Raw genomic sequence first — 17,440 nt, forward strand, 5'->3', positions numbered from 1 at the left:
AGTTTAACAATCATAACTTTCTGACAATGACTGTAGCTGAGTAAAGATTATCCTTGCAAAGTCTACATTTTTCAAATGAGCCTTGTATTGAATGTCATTACATTTTGGGAGTGGAAATTATGTTGTAGTTGTTTGGCCAGGTAGTGTTCCAATGTCAGTGTAATGCACTCTTATGTCAGTATCTCTGACCCCTGCCTCATTACTGTAATACTGATGCAAAACCATGCATGGTAAACAGGAGGGAGTTTTTGTTATGTTTTGCTTTTTAATGAGGCTCCAAAGGTTCAAAAAATGTAGCATAACAGAGCAGAATCCATCCATGTATTGGAGCTATTCTCCTCGCACGCTTGTGTGTCTGTATGAGTGTACAGTATGTACTGTAGGCTGTGCTTGTGTGTGTGTGTGTGTGTGTGTGTGTGTGTGTGTGTGTGTGTGTGTGTGTGTGTGTGTGTGCGTGTGCGTGTGCGTGTGAATAATCAACAAACACAATGGGGCAAAGGTAGAAGGCCAGATGTTGACATCATCTGGCCCACCGCTTGTGTCCGTGAGGAAAATTTACCAGAGCAGCAAACTCATACAGTGACTAATTTTTTCCAGTTTACCATATTTGGAAAATTCCATGCATTCATACACTGGAAGCTGGAGTCTACACAAGATGACTAAGGGTGGGATGTGATTTAAACATATTGACATATTGACATATTGACACAGATACATTTTCCATACCACTTGTCCTGGTCAGGGTCAGCTGGAGCCTGTTTCAGCCTACTATGGTACACTGATGAAAGGTTACATCTTAGACTGGTTGCCAGTCAATCACAGGGCACATATAGAGACACATTTGCACCCACATGTCACCAAGTGGGAACCAAACGAACGCTGCCTGCGTTGAACTCAGATGAGTGAACCAGTACTAGTGTGACTCATTTGCACTCATGTACTTTCGCGTACATGATTTTGGACTTGGATCCCCCAAATCAGCACACTGTGAGATTTGAATGTGAGAAAGAAGTACTGAAGTTATCGTTTTATCTCTATCTAAAATGTATTTTCCTCTCTTGCCCAAGTTGGTTTGCAGCTCCTTTTGGATGTTGATTATTTTTCGTGCAAAAGACTTAAGTTTTCCACTTGACCTCACATACAGTAGGTAAACCTGTAATTACAATGGATGTTTGCACTTTCATTATGTAGCTCCAGCCCACTCCCCTCATGGGAACCCCATAACAAACAGTCACACTGCCACATTTGTGAGCATCCCATTATGGAGGGTAATACAACCACACTAGTTAGAAATCACAGACACTTTATCAGTGTTATGCACTGCATCCAAACACACTCGAGGGGGCATGAATATATTAAACGTACTGTAGTTGCATGCTATTATATTTTTTGCTGTCATTATTTCTAATAGTGTAGTTGTTAAAGTCATACATGTAAAATGTCATGAGAGAAAAGGTTAGGGTTAGGGTTAGGAAAAAGATGAGAGAAACAATGCCAATAAAGGTTAAATGCATACACAGTTAATTCTGCCAACATATAAAAAAATTATAATAATCAGCTGGCTAACCTAATTCTAATATATTTGTTCATATTACTATTTAGTTAATTGGTGGAACATTGACTTGTCATAATAATCAGTAAATATAGGATTGTAAGGGCGTAAGGTATGACAATAGATAGTAACAGTACATCACAAAATAGTTATCCTATGCATACAAACAGTATATGCAAAGAGTAAGGATAGGCGAGTACCGATACAAGGAATCTGTCATTGTTTTTTTGGGGGGAAATTTATGTACCAAATGTACTTGTAGTATCAGCACTTGGTACAGGTATCGGAGACTACTCAGTAGTTGAATACTCGTACTGGTGTCGGTCTGATAGAAAGTGGTATCAAACATCCCTAGCAAAGACAATACATACTAAACTATACATTACATGTAGACTATTATGGATTTATGCATGTACCATCAACAATCGAGGAGGAATTTGAACAACATGGTGGCGCTGTATAAATAATGCGACCACATTATGGACATCCTGAAAATGTAGAATAAGAGCTTGCGTGTCACTGTTGCATCACATCACACGCTTACACACTTAATTCTCAGTCTACCCTCTCTTGCTTCCACTCCTATCTGGCTTTGTCTTTGTGCCTGAATAAGCGTGAGAAGGCTGATGATGAGCGTTTAAGAATCATCTCACTCAAGCTGCTTGCGGATGTTGCCAGGCAAAGTGCGTCACAATGAGCGGAGAGTAAACCCCAGGTTCACCTGCCAAAGCTGGCATCCGAGCAATGAGTCACACTCTGCTTGTTGCCCTGCTTGGCTGCCCGTCGGTATCTGATTTTGAACACCGGCAGCACAGGAGGCAGGAAATGACAACAGTGTGAATATTGCATACTTGTCAGGTTGTGATGTTGCCAAATTCATCCCTCAAGCCAAAAAAGGGAAATCTGATAATGCAGTCAAATGTGCACACAAATTCCTTTTTCAACTATTTCATCCACTAGGTGGCAAATCCAGGTCCAGAAAGTAAAAACCCTGCCACAGTCTGGCTTTAGCCCCAGGTGCTAGCTAGCTAGCTCCCTAGCAGGTAAACAAGCACCATGGGAGCTAGCTAGGGAGCTAGCTAGCTAGCATCATGGGCTAAAGCCAAACTTTGGCAGGGTTTTTACTTTCTGGACCTGGATTTGCCACCTCTGTACTTGTATCACAACATTTCACTGCTGGACTAGTGCCATAGTGCTAACTACAGCAGTTACAGTCAAAAGGTGCATTGCAGAGTGTGTCACCTTTTTACTCGCAACTGCCACCTCTGGCCTAAAGCGTAACTGCAGCCTCTGTGTCAAGCTCGTGCATGGTACGCGTTCAAGTTTGTGTCCTTGAATAAACTCTTCATTTTTTTCAGTTTTCTTGGAGTCTGAGTTGGAGTTTGGGTTGCACTCGAAGCCGCCCTCTTCTTGTTTTTTTTTTTGTTTTTTTGTTTTTTCTCGAATTAGATTTAATGTGACAAACGCTTTGATCATTCACATCATCCTTCAAAACGTTCTATTTCCAAAGATCCGCCACGTTTTCATGTCATTTGATACTCTGGGAGCCCATTGAAAATAGATACAATGCTGCCACCTGCTGGCCATAGTTACTGGGTATTTTGGGATTTTTTCCAACCCATTCGCAAAGCAGAGCTGCACAAGACGTTGCACTGCCCATTGAGAGAAAAAAACGTAGTTGTTGTCAATTGACGTTATTGGCGGTATACAGTGGCTGTGTCCTTAACGTCAATTGACATTTTTGGAGGTAAAAGAGTTAATATTATTGCTGTCAAGCGATTACAAATTTTAAACTAATTAATTGCACAATTTTCCATAATTAAACAAACAAAGCTTGTAGCAGATATTTCTTGAGTCAAATCTTGGAATTAATGTAAAATCAGAAAACAGAATGTATATTTATAATCAAAGACTGTTCTAATAGCTTTCTTTGATTCTTGACTAGAATTCCATCCATCCATTTTTGGAACCGCTTATCCTGTCCTGTAAATTACAACTGTTGAAAAAAAATATCTATCAAAATGGACGCAGTCTTTTTTCTCATAGAAACAATTCCTTCGCTTACAGATTTAGTTGTGCCCACGAGCAGCACACTTCAGAAGGGTTGATTTGCGAGGCCCCGTGGAGAGAACTTGAGAAGGGTATTTTGCTCTGAGATTATATAAATGTACAACTATAGCATATTAGTTTAATATGCTATTTGACTTTAGCTGTGAAAAGTGCACAAATTACTTGAAAACTACCTATAGTGTTTGTTCATCTGCTAGTTTAGTTGCAGGATATTGGCCGTAACAGGAATGAAATAAAACTGAGCTAGTTGAGTTAATTTCTTTTGTCAATACTTTTGACATCCCTAAAATATTCATATTTATGAAATAGTTACTCCAAGACTGTTTAGCATATCTGCTAATCTGAGCGTAACTAAGAACTCAGCATATTGGAGTGTGTTTGCTTGCATGTTTGTGTTTGGTGTGCCTGCCTGTGTGGAAACCCCGAAGCCTTGGAAGCAGTGGCAACAATAGCAGCGTGCTGGCTGAGTTTCAGTCTCTGCCTTGCATGTCATGGAAGGTTTATGTAAGCGGGAACGCCGGCTACTTCCCTCTCACGCAGACCCGCTCGAACACACACAATCACACGCTGTAAATACCCCCGCGGTGGATTTTGCATATACTGTATTCCCGTGCTCTGTCCCTCCCAAGCCTCTGTGCAAAAAAAAAAAAAAAAAAAGAAATCTTAACAACCGTGAGCGGCGGCCAGTGCAGTCAGCCTGAAGTCTTGGGGCTTCACTGCACCTGACAGTGATCCATGAGACTAAGGCATTATTTATGCAGCCCTCTAGCTACACACAAGACTGACAGAAAGCAGAGGAAACAATTGATAGTTGGAATGTGATTCATTTTGCAGAGTGGTAAAGACAAAGTACGCATTTCCAGGGCCTCAAAGGGGAAGTCAAGTCAAATACTTTCTTTACAATATGTTCTCCACTAGTCTAAACACAGCATTCTGATTAATATTGTTTTTGTGGAATATGAATTGAGCAGCAATCCACCCGTTTTTATCCATCGCAGGGGGCGGTCATTTTACAACTTGCTGTCGCCAGAAAATGACATCACAGTTCCCCAAGACTCAAGTAACGAGCAATCACGGCTCACCTGTTTTCTGAAGCTGAGCCGCCATTGGTCCTTGTCTGAGCCCTGCAGAACTGGTTCTAAACAACTTTACTGAAGTCAATTAAGGAGCTTCAAAGTAGTGCTTTTCCACCATCTTGTGGCATCTGTAGATATTTATTAGGGGTGTCAAAATTAGTGCATTCATTTTGAGTTCATTTAAAGTTTCTTGAATGCCAGTAGTTTTTTTAACGCGCAATTAATGACCGCCCCATGTACTGGGGGAATTAGAGTTGCAACGCAGCAGACACGTCCACATCAAAATTTAGCAGTAATAAATTTAATAATAATGCATATATTTAGGGTGACTAGGGTCAAGTTTTATTTTACAATTTTAAAAATGTGCAGAATTTCACAAGTTACTTCATATTAAAGATTAGATAGATACAAAAAAATGCACTGAGCTGTCACCAACATCTTACAAATGCAATTATGCCATCTAGTGGCAGAAAATTAGTTTTTTACAGTACAGTGCATCTTTTTAATTTAACTCAATTTTATGAATTATTATGAAACTACTGTATCAATGATTAAATGATGCATTCTATTAGTTTAACATTTTTTCCCACTTTTATGTTAAGAGTATGAACACTTAGGAAAAAAATTACATTTATTGTACATTTTATTATACATTTAGAACAGATATGCGATTTGTGATTAATCATGAGTTAACTATTGAAGTCATGCGATTAATTACAATTATCGCCGGACACCCCTAATATTTTTAATATATTATTTCTTTGGGGGAAACTCAATTACGTGCAGATTCTCACTATTCACAGCGGTGCTCTGTCATTCTTGGGCGAACACATGGAACTTCAGTGTTGCTAACTCACAAAAAGGCAAGTGTCACTTTCGAAAACATAACCGCAGGGGGTAGCTCCATCCAGTATAACAGGATGCGGAATTGAAAAGGCAGGTTCAAGACCATGGTCGTCACATTTTCCTATCCACTCTTGTTAACCTTTTTCAACAGTTTGCTGAATTAAATGTTTGACAAAATTCAAGCAAGACAAGCAGAGGGAGAACTTTTATTCACTACAAATTGGAGATAGGTTTCATTCTTGAGGGATTTTTGTTTTTTGTTTTTTTTACAATTTGGCTCCATTCGATCCTTTTTAGTTCCCAGATAACTGCTGTGGAATATAATCCAGTTACATGCAATCTGCAACTCCCCAAACTGCAAGAGAATGCGCATAGAATAACTAAATCGCCCCATTTTAAATCCTGACCCTTGCAAGCTCATCACTGGAAGCTTTTAAGCTGCAAGATGTCTGTCCAGCTTAGCTGTTATCTGAAGAGCAGCAAGCAAACACAAATGTAGATCTGGGGGCTGCTGCTAAGGGGGTTATTTTCAACCCAAACTTGCTAAATCCTTTTCTCACTTCCTGATGAGCTTCTTTGTGCTATTTCACCAGTGTGTGTGTGTGTGTGTGTGTGTGTGTGTGTGGGGGTGTGTGTGTGTGTGTGTGTGTGCGCGCGCATCATAGACTGAATTATGCATCTGTTCTTCGATGTTGCATCCAGTCTGTGAGAAATGGCTTTCACTGAAGTGCGACTCGTCAAGTGTCTCCTCCTTTCCCTTCTCTGCCAATCAAAGTGTTTGGATGAGCACCAGTGCCAGCTTGCTGCCTGATTAGAGAGGCTTTAATGTTCTGCTTAACAACAGTGTGTGTATGGGTTTTGCGTGTGTGTTCTCCAGATTGGCCCGTGCCAGGCTCCCACGATCCACTGATGTTAGCTCTCATCAAGCCAGCTGTGTCTGTATAAACTCTGACATTAAACTTGTAAACCCGACCTCATCTCACAACCAGGAACTACAACCACTGGATGGGAATGAGACAGACACAGAGGTGGTAACAACTTAAGCAGGAGTCCACACATAGCTATTTTTAATTTGTGAGAGACACCCACAAATGTGTTTACTGCTTTGATTTAATGTGGTGTACTTGAGAAGACCAACACAGCACAGCACATCTCCTCCCCAAAAAAAGAAATCATGACTGATCTATGAGAGGCAGCAGAGACCAAACATGGCTGGAAAATTAAAAAGAATAAATAAGAATTGTAGCTGAAAAAGAAGCTACGCTAACTGTTAGATTCCTGTACTGAACTAAGCTCTCAATTTTAACAATGCAGAGTGCAGTTCAGGGTTATTATAGTTTTGGAGTTTTAATTTTAGTTCGTTTTTATTTAGTTTTTGCTTGTCTGATTTTGTATTTAGGTTTTTTTATGCTTAGTTTTAGTTAGTTTCAGTATTAGTTTTCATTTTTGTTTTTCAATGTGTATTAGTTATGCGCAATATTTAATTAACACCATGGTAAAATGAAAAAAGTACGACATTTCTTACCGAGCGTTGAATTTTGGCTGAGTTAAATGAAAAAGCAGGCGAGCCGAGCCATTGGAGCCAAAAGTCAAGTAGGTAAATTTGTCGCCTAGGAGCGACGCCATCTGAAGGTGCTCTTCTTTTGGCTGCTGCTAGATGATGACAATTTTAGTTAGGTTTATAAACATAAAATGCAGTTTCAGTTCATTTATATATTTTTTAAATAATTTTAGTTTTTTTTTATTTTGCTAACGAAATTGCTTTTTTTAATTTTCGTTTTTTTTTGTTTAGTAAAATAAAATAAAATAACATTGGTGCAGTCTTGTGAACTCACTAAGTATGGTCTTCTAAAAAGAACGCACTTCCTAAATAAGCTAGTCTCGTTAGTGGAACGGCTCGCTGTGTACTTGTGAACTTCTCATCTGGCTTTGACGTATTCCCGTCAGATTGTAAAAGGTAAAAAAAGAACTGATACAAAATGCATCGAGATATTCCCCTAAATCCGTCTTGCTCTGTCTTTCGCCATCACTCGCCGAGATATTCGTTCGCTCACGCAAAATAAGAATTGGCGGTAGGCTTGCAAAGCGTGATCTCGGCCATAGTTGACATGCATGTGCTTTGGCTGCATTCTATTGTATAGCAACATCTAGTGGTCACTGTCAAGAAATGGCTTTATAGTCATGGTGAATGGCTTGTATGACTTATTGTACAAATACTCAACATAACCAGATGCTTCTTTATTTCTGTCCAACAAAAGTGTAAAGTAAGTGTAGAGTACTTGTATATGACTCCTGAGGCACGGCACTCACAATATAATCACGTCATATTGTCATCACAAAGTTAACCGTTTTGCTGAGTGCCTTGTACACTTTTCTTGTGAGGCACAACAGTCTCCATGGGCAGTGCGTGACCTTTGACAGCATGTAAAGCGGGATTTCAGTGTTCATTCATCTAACAAGTTAAAATGACATTCCTGCTGCCACTTTGTGCTTCTAAAAGTCAAAGCACTCCAGTTACGGAAATCTTACAGTCTCTTGACACCTTCCACCCATTCGTCCTACTTTTTTCCCTCCCTCCCTCCCTCCCTCTCTCTCTTATGACTTTACATAAGGCACTGTTTCATAACTTTGTAGATTCATAAGGGGCTGCGGTTGCTTCTTCTCTCCGTCATTGCTTCATTTGCTTTCGTCCTCACGAAAACCCAACCCAACCCCACCTCTCCTGCTGTTCCCTCTTCCAGGGTTTGGCAGTACTTGACCACCACAAATGAAGGGGTGGGGGGGGGGGGGGGTGGGGGGGGTTGGGGTTTGGGGCACCAACAGAACAAAAAAAAAGAAAAAAATTTCCAAACTACTTTGGGGGATCCGTGTTGATGCCATATTTCTCTTTTAGGAGCTTTAACTGTTCCTCTTTCTTTTTTGTGTCCATTTTCTGGAATGCCTGTTAAGCAAACACACAAGACAAGAAAACTTAGCCATGCGAATTGAGATTTAACTACATGGTGCAAAGATAAGAAACAGCGACATCTAAGATTATACATTTAAAAAACTAAATCAAAATGGAAAAAGCAAAAAGCTTGTACATACCCTGTTTGCGTTGTAGTAGAGAACCACCAGGGAGCGGTTACACACGTTGAAGCCTGACAGGTGATCGCAAGCATTTTTTGCATCAAAAATATTTTCATAATCCACATAGGCTGTTCCTCTTGATTCCGGTGTGTTACCCCTAAAAAGAAAAAAAATGCACAATGGATAAAAGTTGATACTGTATGTATCCTTCTAGGAAACCAAAGGGCAACACGCATATTGTACCTCCTGTCAAACAAATTTCACCATCATAATTTTTTAAAATAGGTTTTATTGAACATATAAACACAAAGAAAACACATTACAAGTCTAAAATATATATTGAAGTAGGAAGAAAGAAAAGAGGTTATATGTTCAAAAGGGGTAGAAGGAAGTTAAAAACTAGGGGTGTACCGATCACATTTTTCTGGCCGATCCCCGATCTTTTAAAAAGTCTCACCTGCCGATCCAGATTTTTGTCTATACTGATTTTTTTCATTACAAGAGACATATACCTTCAGTGTCCCAATCTTGTTTTATTGGAAAACATTGAACAATATCGGTGAAATAATACAAATGGGTTGTTTCAACTGCACATGAAGTAGTTCTCTGAAATGGAAATGAAAATCCTATTAGTCATCTCAGCATACCAGGACAGTGGCTGACTTTGTCAGACCTCTGAGGAGGGAGATGAGATTGGTGGAGAAGATCAGTTTATTTTTAAGGGATCGGCCGATCACTGATCTTCCAAAATTAAGGAAATCAGGGCCGATAAATCCGCAGGCCAATCAATCGGTGCACCCCTATTAAAAATGTATCTAGTCCTACCCTTTATTTGTTTAATTGTTAATTTAATAAATAGAGAATGAGTTGGTTCTGTATATTTTGATCGATTTATAATTCTTATGGCTCTTTTTTTGCAGTATAAAAACAGGATCGGTATTTGTTTTGTATGCGTTTCCCCAGATTTCCACACAATAGGTCAGATATGGTAATAATAATGAACAATATAATATGTATAACGATTTCTTATTCAGGACATCCTTAGTTTTAGAGAATATCCCTATAATTTTGGACAGTTTCCTTTTGACATTATCGATATGACTTTCAACGTAATTTTTCATCAATAACTACTCCAAGAAATTTATTTTCATACCCTCTTTCTTTTTCAATTGAATTTATCAGAATTTTGACCTGTTGTGTGGTTTGTCTAGTACCAAAAACTATAAACTTTGTTTTGATTTAAGTTTAGTGATAATTTGTTCATATCGAACCTTTTTTTATTTTTATTTGTTTAGTTATTTCTGCACAGTAGTCAGAAGCTGCTTCAGGTTTTCTCCTGAACAGTAGTGGGTTGTGTCATCGGCGAATAAGACATTTTTGAGACACAACAGATATCATTTATATACAATATAAATAATTTGGGGCCTAGCATAGACCCTTGGGAGACTCCATGAGTAATCTTCAAGTGTTTTGATTGTATATTGTTCAACTGTAAGTACTGATATCTATTATCCAAACAACTTTTCATCCATTTATATGCCAAACCTCTTACGACATATCTTTCTAATTTATTCATTAGTATAGAATAATCTATAGTATGAAATGTTTTTTATTTATTTATAGAAATTCCAACAGTGAATTTTTTATTAGCTATGTTAGTAGATATTGCTTCTACGAGTTCCATGACTGCCATTGAGGTCATCCGTTTTTCTCTAAATTCATATTAATTTTCATTTAAAAGCTTATGTTTTTCAATAAAATTGTCCAGTCTATATACAAATTTTTTTTTTTAGAATTTTTGAGAACTGTGGCAGCAGTGATATTGGTCTATAGTTAGTGAATATATGTCTTTCTTCATTTTTATGAATAGGAATAACTTTTGCTATTTCCATTTTTGATGGAAATATACCGGCTTTTATAGTTATACATGTATATATTTAAGACACACGTTTAAGTGGCACTGACTCATCAATATTTGCAATACTTACATTCTGATTTGACGTATTGGTCCATATTTCCCAAATATATCATACATTTCCTCCGCTGTGATTTTGTAGGGAAGGTTCCTAATGTAAAGGATTCTGTTGACCTCTGGTGGCAGTCGTATCTGAACAGATTGACAAAACATTCACAGAATAACAACATTAGAGTTTAGCTCCAACTGACTTTGGGTACAAAAAACAACGAAACGTCTACGTTCCCGGAGCATGATGGCTACCAGTGACGTAATTCTACATGGGTTTAGGAATCATTCCAATTGCTGAGTGTTGAGAGGCATAATAAGCACCGATAACTCGCCTTCAGTAAAATTTGTGACGAAAAATGTATATTGTTAAGTAAAATTCCCGGTTCAATAGGCCTCTCTTTGATAATATTGCGTTGGTGGGCTATCTAGTTAACAAACAACAGCGTGCTAACATTGCGAAATGTGTATAAAAGAGTTACATTTACATCCGAATAAAATAAACAAAAACAGCCTGAAGTAATAAAAACTTACGTTAGCGCGTTTCGCTGCTTGCATAGCCATGATGAATAAGTATTCTTGTCTTTTGGGGAGAAAGTCAGATAGAAAGAGGCAAACTAACGACACTTGTGTTTGGACGACGTCAAGGAAGATGGCGCCCTCGCCTGTTGGTGTGCCACTTCCCGTGACGGATTTGGGCTTGTCTGCCCCCTACTGGATAAACGATACATTAACAAATGCACCGTTTTTGCCTTATTACAAGCAGAAACAACTTTAAATCAAGTCAAACAGTCCTTTCTAGGCTTTACCTTTATCGCAAGGCCAGTAGTGTACAGACGCTTTCCTCCAGGGTGCATACAATCAAAGAATGAAATTGAAATTATTTGACATTAACTTTAAACGCACTCAAACCAACCCATCGAGTGCAGTGTCAAGAGGCACTATAGGCCTACTTTCATTTATTTTTTCAATTTTTCAATTTTTTCATCTATCGTTTGAACACAATAAACATTTGACAGCATAGGTTTTGCAGTTTTTGTAAGTCGATTCCCTTCCTAGTGTCTTGAAGTTTATTTTGAAGCAGCGTTTCAAAATGTCCGTTATGCAAGACGTTTTTCTGTCTGTCCCTGACTGGAAGTGTTGGATTATTAACATTGTTTTTCTGTTTCAATTTATATTTTTCAAAGTGTTTTTGATTTTAGTTAGATATGTTACAACTGTTCCCCATATGTTAGTTTAGCTATAGTCTTTGTTCTCTTCCCTGTCATAGTAAGGTGTCTGATTTAATCTAAATAAGAGGTGTCTGACCAAAAGGGCCGTCTGCGTGAATTTCTGGTGCCAGGAGGCTCCAGGAGCCAATTGTTTATCCAGGAGCCAAGTGTTTACTCACATCCTGAGGTAGAGATAAGGATAGGGGGTGTGTAGACTTTAAGACTCTTGTCTTGACAAAGAGTGCCACATGGGTTGCTCTATGCCTGGAGGGGCAAAAGGTACTTCTTTGAAGGGGGTGGGAACGTTTTCAGTATAAATGTGTGAGTGTATTTTGAAAATGTTACACTTCTTGGACCAGGGCTATTTGAGCCGGGTTCTAGAGATGCCTTTTAGACTCTGAAATAAAGCTAGCAAAACTTCTCCACGAGACTTCAACTTTGAATTTTATTTGAACACGCAGAAATCAAAGAAATGATTTCCAACAGAAGTCAGCAACAGTTTTGAGAAGCTTTGGTTACGCTATCCATGACTCTATCCTCTTCCAGGGTTTGGCGGTCCTTGTTGTGAATTGTGAGGAGAGTGTGAGACAGTCACTTACCTCTCCATCGGGCTTTTTGCAAATCAGTGTGTCACCTCCTAAACTGAGATGTCACAGTCCCTCACACTCTCTTTTGTATAATATACTCACCAGCCATAATATTGGGCCTTAGCAACGATAATGCTCAGATTTGATTTATACTGCCAGAGAGGTATTTAATTTAACAATGATTTTAAAACGTTGTATTTGTAGTGGTGTTGACTGGGTGCGGTCACATTGTTTTATATAATTGCAATTTGGCATTGCATGCCTCCATTCACTTGATGAGTAGAACAGAGGAAGCCGTTATTATGAAACTTATGTTTGATGCACATTCATTTTAATTCATATCTGCAAGTTCCAGTGGATGGAGATGTGTCTACAGAAATGGAGTCTTGCACGACATGAGTTTTCAATCAGACAAGTCAGATGGACAGGATTGTTCTGCCTCGGCGGAGGTCTGCACTCGACTGAGTGCTTTTGTACTTCAGCTGTCATTCCAGGCTACAACAACCATTTAAGTCAGTTTCAGAGTGTTGAGGTCGTATTGAAAACTACCAGTGAACTCCTGACTGAGCTAGCTAATGGATATTATTTGATTAGCTGTGTTTGTTTACATATTGTCTTCCAAGATAACTGGATGATAAGTGAAGATAAGTGAACTTGAACTAGGGATGCACAGAAATTAATTTTTTGGGCCGAAAATGAAAAATGCGTGGCCAATTTTTACTATCATTGCATTTATTATAATTAATTAAAATTATTATTTTATTATATAATATTTATTTAGTACTGGCATTTTAACAAAGCGCAATATAAATTGAAATGTGCCCGCACCGCAGACATGTTGGCTAATGGTACATTAAACACAGAACGAGGGTTGAGCATTTTATGGCGGTGCGATTGCACTTTATAGTCCATGTAGTTCGCACAGGCGGGCACGAATGCAAGCGGCGGGACAAGGTGCGGCGCACTTAAAATCAGCACATTCACATATCCACCAATGTTTAAAAATATATAAATACATTTGTTCTGCGGCAACCCGGAGATAGCAGTAAGTGTTTCCGTGTTTAAAACTGTTCATAGCAATAGTGCTAGCATTAGCTAAGGTATTTAGCACGGCCACCGGGATGCCGGTGAAAAAGTGGAAAATTTTGGGTGGACGAATATTCTGTGAATCACTATAACCAACACAATATTTATTTAAAAAATTTTTGGGGGTAAATCTGTGCATTTGTTAATTTAACTCAGGTTTCACTGTGTATTTAACAAAAAGACACATTTCCACCATGCAATACATCTCATATCCATTGATGGTTTGGGGTACCAACAACAGTAGTAGCGCAATAGTATGAGACCCAAAGTCGTCTTCGTTTTTTTGATTTTGTTGTTGTAATTTTCCTTTTCGGACTTTCGGTCAAATTTCTGAAATTCTTCGCAATTTTATGGACATTATGATATGTTTCTTTCTCTCTTCTTCCTTTTTTGGAAATTTTATGACTATTTTTAAAATATTTTTTCTGCCTTTCAAGCTTTCAATTTTCTGACTTGACTTGACATTTTTGGCAATTTTGTGGACATTTTATGGTAATTTTGTTGATTTCTTCTTTTGTTTTGGGATGTTTTATAATTACTTTTATTTTATTTTTTTGCAATTCCAAAAACATTTAATGGTAATTTTCTGCCTTCTCTTGTTTTTGGACATTTTCTGGTTACTTTGAACACATTTTTGTATTCAATTCTCTGACATTTTGGGGAATTTCATGGACATCTAATGGTAATTTTCTGCTTTTCTTCTTCCTTTTCGGATATTATGTGGTCACTTTTTGGAAAATTTTAGGCAATTTTTTTCTGACAACAGCCGTTCCACAAACGCTGACATTTTTTGAATATTTATTTATTCATTTGTATTTAATAATTAATTCATTTAAAGAATATTCTAACTAAAAAATTAACCACTAGAAAAATATAAATTTCCCAATTTTTTTTTTTTCATCCTGCCTACAAACACTGAGCTGGAGACACAAGCTAGATAATGACATCCTGTTTCAAACAGTATGTGGCCATGAGCGAACTGTTTAAAATTGTGGTGCAATGTGGACAACATTCTGCACTGATTGTCAAGGATTCAGGAAAAGATAACTAGCCATTCAAAGTGCAATGCAACACGATGCTGATTAATAATTGATGTAGGCTGTCTTGCTTCACATGGAGAAATACTATTTAAAAGTATTTTAGAAACATTGTATGAGAAATGGAAACTATAATCTGCTTTTATTTCCTAATATGGAAATACTGTATTGTGTGGTTTGTTAACATTTAACCCCCCCACCCCACCCCCTCTGTAGTTTTTTCCTTATGGTGACGCGTCCAAGTTCGCCCAGCACGCCTTTAGGACCTTCGACAAGAACAGCGATGGCACCATCGACTTCAGAGAGTTCATCTGTGCGTTGTCCATCACATCGCGGGGCAGCTTCGAGCAGAAGCTTAACTGGGCCTTCAACATGTATGACCTGGACGGAGATGGCAAGATAACACGAGTGGAGATGCTGGAGATCATCGAGGTAGGAAGTCAATGTCTTTAAATTGGATTAAGGAACGAACTTTGCGCCTATTGTGCAACTGTTATATGAAATATACATGCTGGATTTTTGCAATTAAATGTAAATTCTAGGGGTGTGCCAGGAATCGATTGTCATAAGAATCACAATTTTAAATGTCCCAAAATCGATTTTATTTAAATTATTTTATACTGTCTTTCCCTTGTTTGTGTGTGCTTTTATTGGGAGTGCTGTTTATGTTGTACATGATTTGGCCACTTAGGGGCAATGTGGTTGCACGCGTTATGATACACGGTTAAGTTGTAGCCACATTAGATCATAGAAGGAAAAAGTCACGATCAAGTTATGGCAGTAAAAGTTGTTGTTTTTTGCAGCATAGGAAGAGCTTTTGCCGGTGAGTAATCTTAAGATGCTTCTCTGTACATTCCTGAAGCGTTTTGTATGAACAGACGCTCTTTTGAGTGATAGAAGTGCTGTGAGTAGCGCGCTGGTTAGCATTAGCGAGTCAGACTGGAATAGATCATGACGATTCTTTGTACATCTATAAATTGAAGCCGAAATCATTGTCAATCAAATCATTTGGAATTAAAAATCGTTCTGAATCAAATTGCAGACCCAAAAATGGGAATCGAATCGTGAGAGAGACAAAGATTCCCACCCCTAGTAAATTACAAAAAAACAAACAAACAACGATAGCGCAAAATAAGGTGAATACAGGCTTCCTTGGTTTATGACTTTCTCAACAAACAGCATTTTGAGGTGACAAGTGGGGCAAAATAAACAACAATACACAATTAAAAAAAAAAACAATAATAAAAACAATATTATGAATATTAGAATAAGACGTGCTCACTTGCCAAACGTGGTTCCCTGCACAAAGATACTGCAATGAACCTCAGTTTTATTATTTGCCATGGAGACATTGTGTGAAACGATGGAGTCCCTGACAATGAGACATAATGAGAGAGAGAGATAAACAAGGGAGCCCGTCGGTATGAGTCATCCTATTCGCCTGCTGGATATCTTGGATCTTGCTGGCCAATTCACACATTTCATTCCAAGCCTGCGGCTTTTTGTCTGTGAGCTCCAAAAACGGGCAAGTGGAAAATCAGGGAGGTGTGAACCATGCACACAAGGCGTTTTCATTTGCCTGTAACACCTCCTAGAGGGCGCGCGGAGGCATAACAGCTGTTGCCCATGGTGCACTGCATGAAATACCAACTTAAAATGATGGAAGGGGCCACAATTTGTCATCAACTCTACCGAGGGGCCACTTCCTAACAAAGATGTATTACAAATATGCCATTTTGAACAAGGACAAAAAATATGTGCATGATTCTAATTTTTTATGTGAAGAAGATGATCTTTATATATTGGAACGTTTAAATCATATTTAATAGATCTACTCCTGCAAAGACTTTGAAGCAAACCAAAAATCAACTCTGAAAGATTTTAATGTTATTTGTGTTCCCATTTGTGAGCACTACAGTACAGATATCGTTTTTTATCTGTCATGACCTGCTGACATCTCTTGTGGCGGTTTGAAATAGTTAATGATGAGACTAAGAGGACAATTTTTCACATTTTGCTAAATTTGTATTGCCTCAAGAGGGTTCTGTTTACAATGTCCCACTCTTTTTTATTTAATCATTTTGGTTGGGACATCTCTTCTTCAGAGACATTTTGGGGGCTGTTTTTTTGTTTTGTTTTTTAACCAAGACTTAGCTAGCCAGTTAGCTTTGTTCACATAGCTTTGCTAATTTGTAAACTAACTCACCCCCCAAAAATGCTCAATTAGCCACTAATAACTGGAAGGAAAAAAAAAAGTTACGTTTTGAGATAAGGACCTTTTTTTTTTTGAATGCCCAAAACTGGTCTTTTTTTTAGACAACAGATTTACCACAACTCATTCTTGTAAATATTAAGAACATCAAACAACTCTCCATAAATTGGGAGTATTTTGCTTTTCCGAGTTTGCTGACATAATGTTCCTCGCTGAAGTCCCAAGTTTTTTTGTGTGTGTGTTGTCGTCTTCTGCGAAAGTTGAAAAAATGACCAGACTAATTTGACAAAATCAGTGTTAGAAATGGCAGATATCTGTTTTTAAAGGGAAGTCCACCCCAAAAAACTGTTTTGCCAATAATATGTTCTATGCAGCCTCACTAGTCTAAATATGACATTCTGATTAATATTACATCTGTGGAATAGAAGTTATGAATCAAAATCCAGCCATTTTTATCCATCTCAGGGAGCGGCCATTTTGCCGCTTGCTGTTGACCGAAGATGACATAAATGTTAATCTTGGCTCAGATAACAACCAATCACAGCTCAGCTTCAGAAAACAGGTGAGCTATGATTGACCGTTGCCTGAGCAACATTGATGTCATCTTCAGTTGACAGCAAGTGGCATAATGGCCGCCCCCTGAGATGGATAAAAATGGCTGGATTTTGATTCATAACTCATATTCCACAAATGTAATATTAATCAGAATGTCATATTTAGACTAGTGAGGT

The 17,440-nt window shown here is 38.2% G+C and overlaps 2 protein-coding genes across 2 annotated transcripts in view; one reads left to right on the forward strand and one right to left on the reverse strand.

The window, feature by feature from the left end:
- vsnl1a (visinin-like 1a) overlaps nt 1–17,440 on the forward strand; it is a 31,274-nt gene that overhangs the window by 11,030 nt on the left and 2,804 nt on the right. The window contains exon 3 of the mRNA XM_086060750.1: nt 14,714–14,929. Coding sequence (XP_085916876.1) covers nt 14,714–14,929 — 216 coding nt within the window. The remainder of the gene's footprint in view (nt 1–14,713; nt 14,930–17,440) is intronic.
- On the reverse strand, nt 8,145–11,254 carry LOC147158362 (splicing factor 3B subunit 6-like). Its single transcript, XM_086060754.1, has 4 exons — nt 11,111–11,254; nt 10,602–10,720; nt 8,632–8,770; nt 8,145–8,485 (listed from the first exon to the last, which is right to left on the reverse strand). Exons 1-4 carry the CDS (start codon nt 11,138–11,140, stop codon nt 8,396–8,398), a joined length of 378 nt encoding a protein of 125 aa, XP_085916880.1. The 5' UTR covers nt 11,141–11,254; the 3' UTR covers nt 8,145–8,395.

Source organism: Leptonotus elevatus, chromosome 18, assembly GCF_054856555.1.
Source record: "Leptonotus elevatus isolate MCC_2025b chromosome 18, RoL_Lele_1.0, whole genome shotgun sequence".
Lineage (NCBI taxonomy): Eukaryota > Metazoa > Chordata > Actinopteri > Syngnathiformes > Syngnathidae > Leptonotus > Leptonotus elevatus.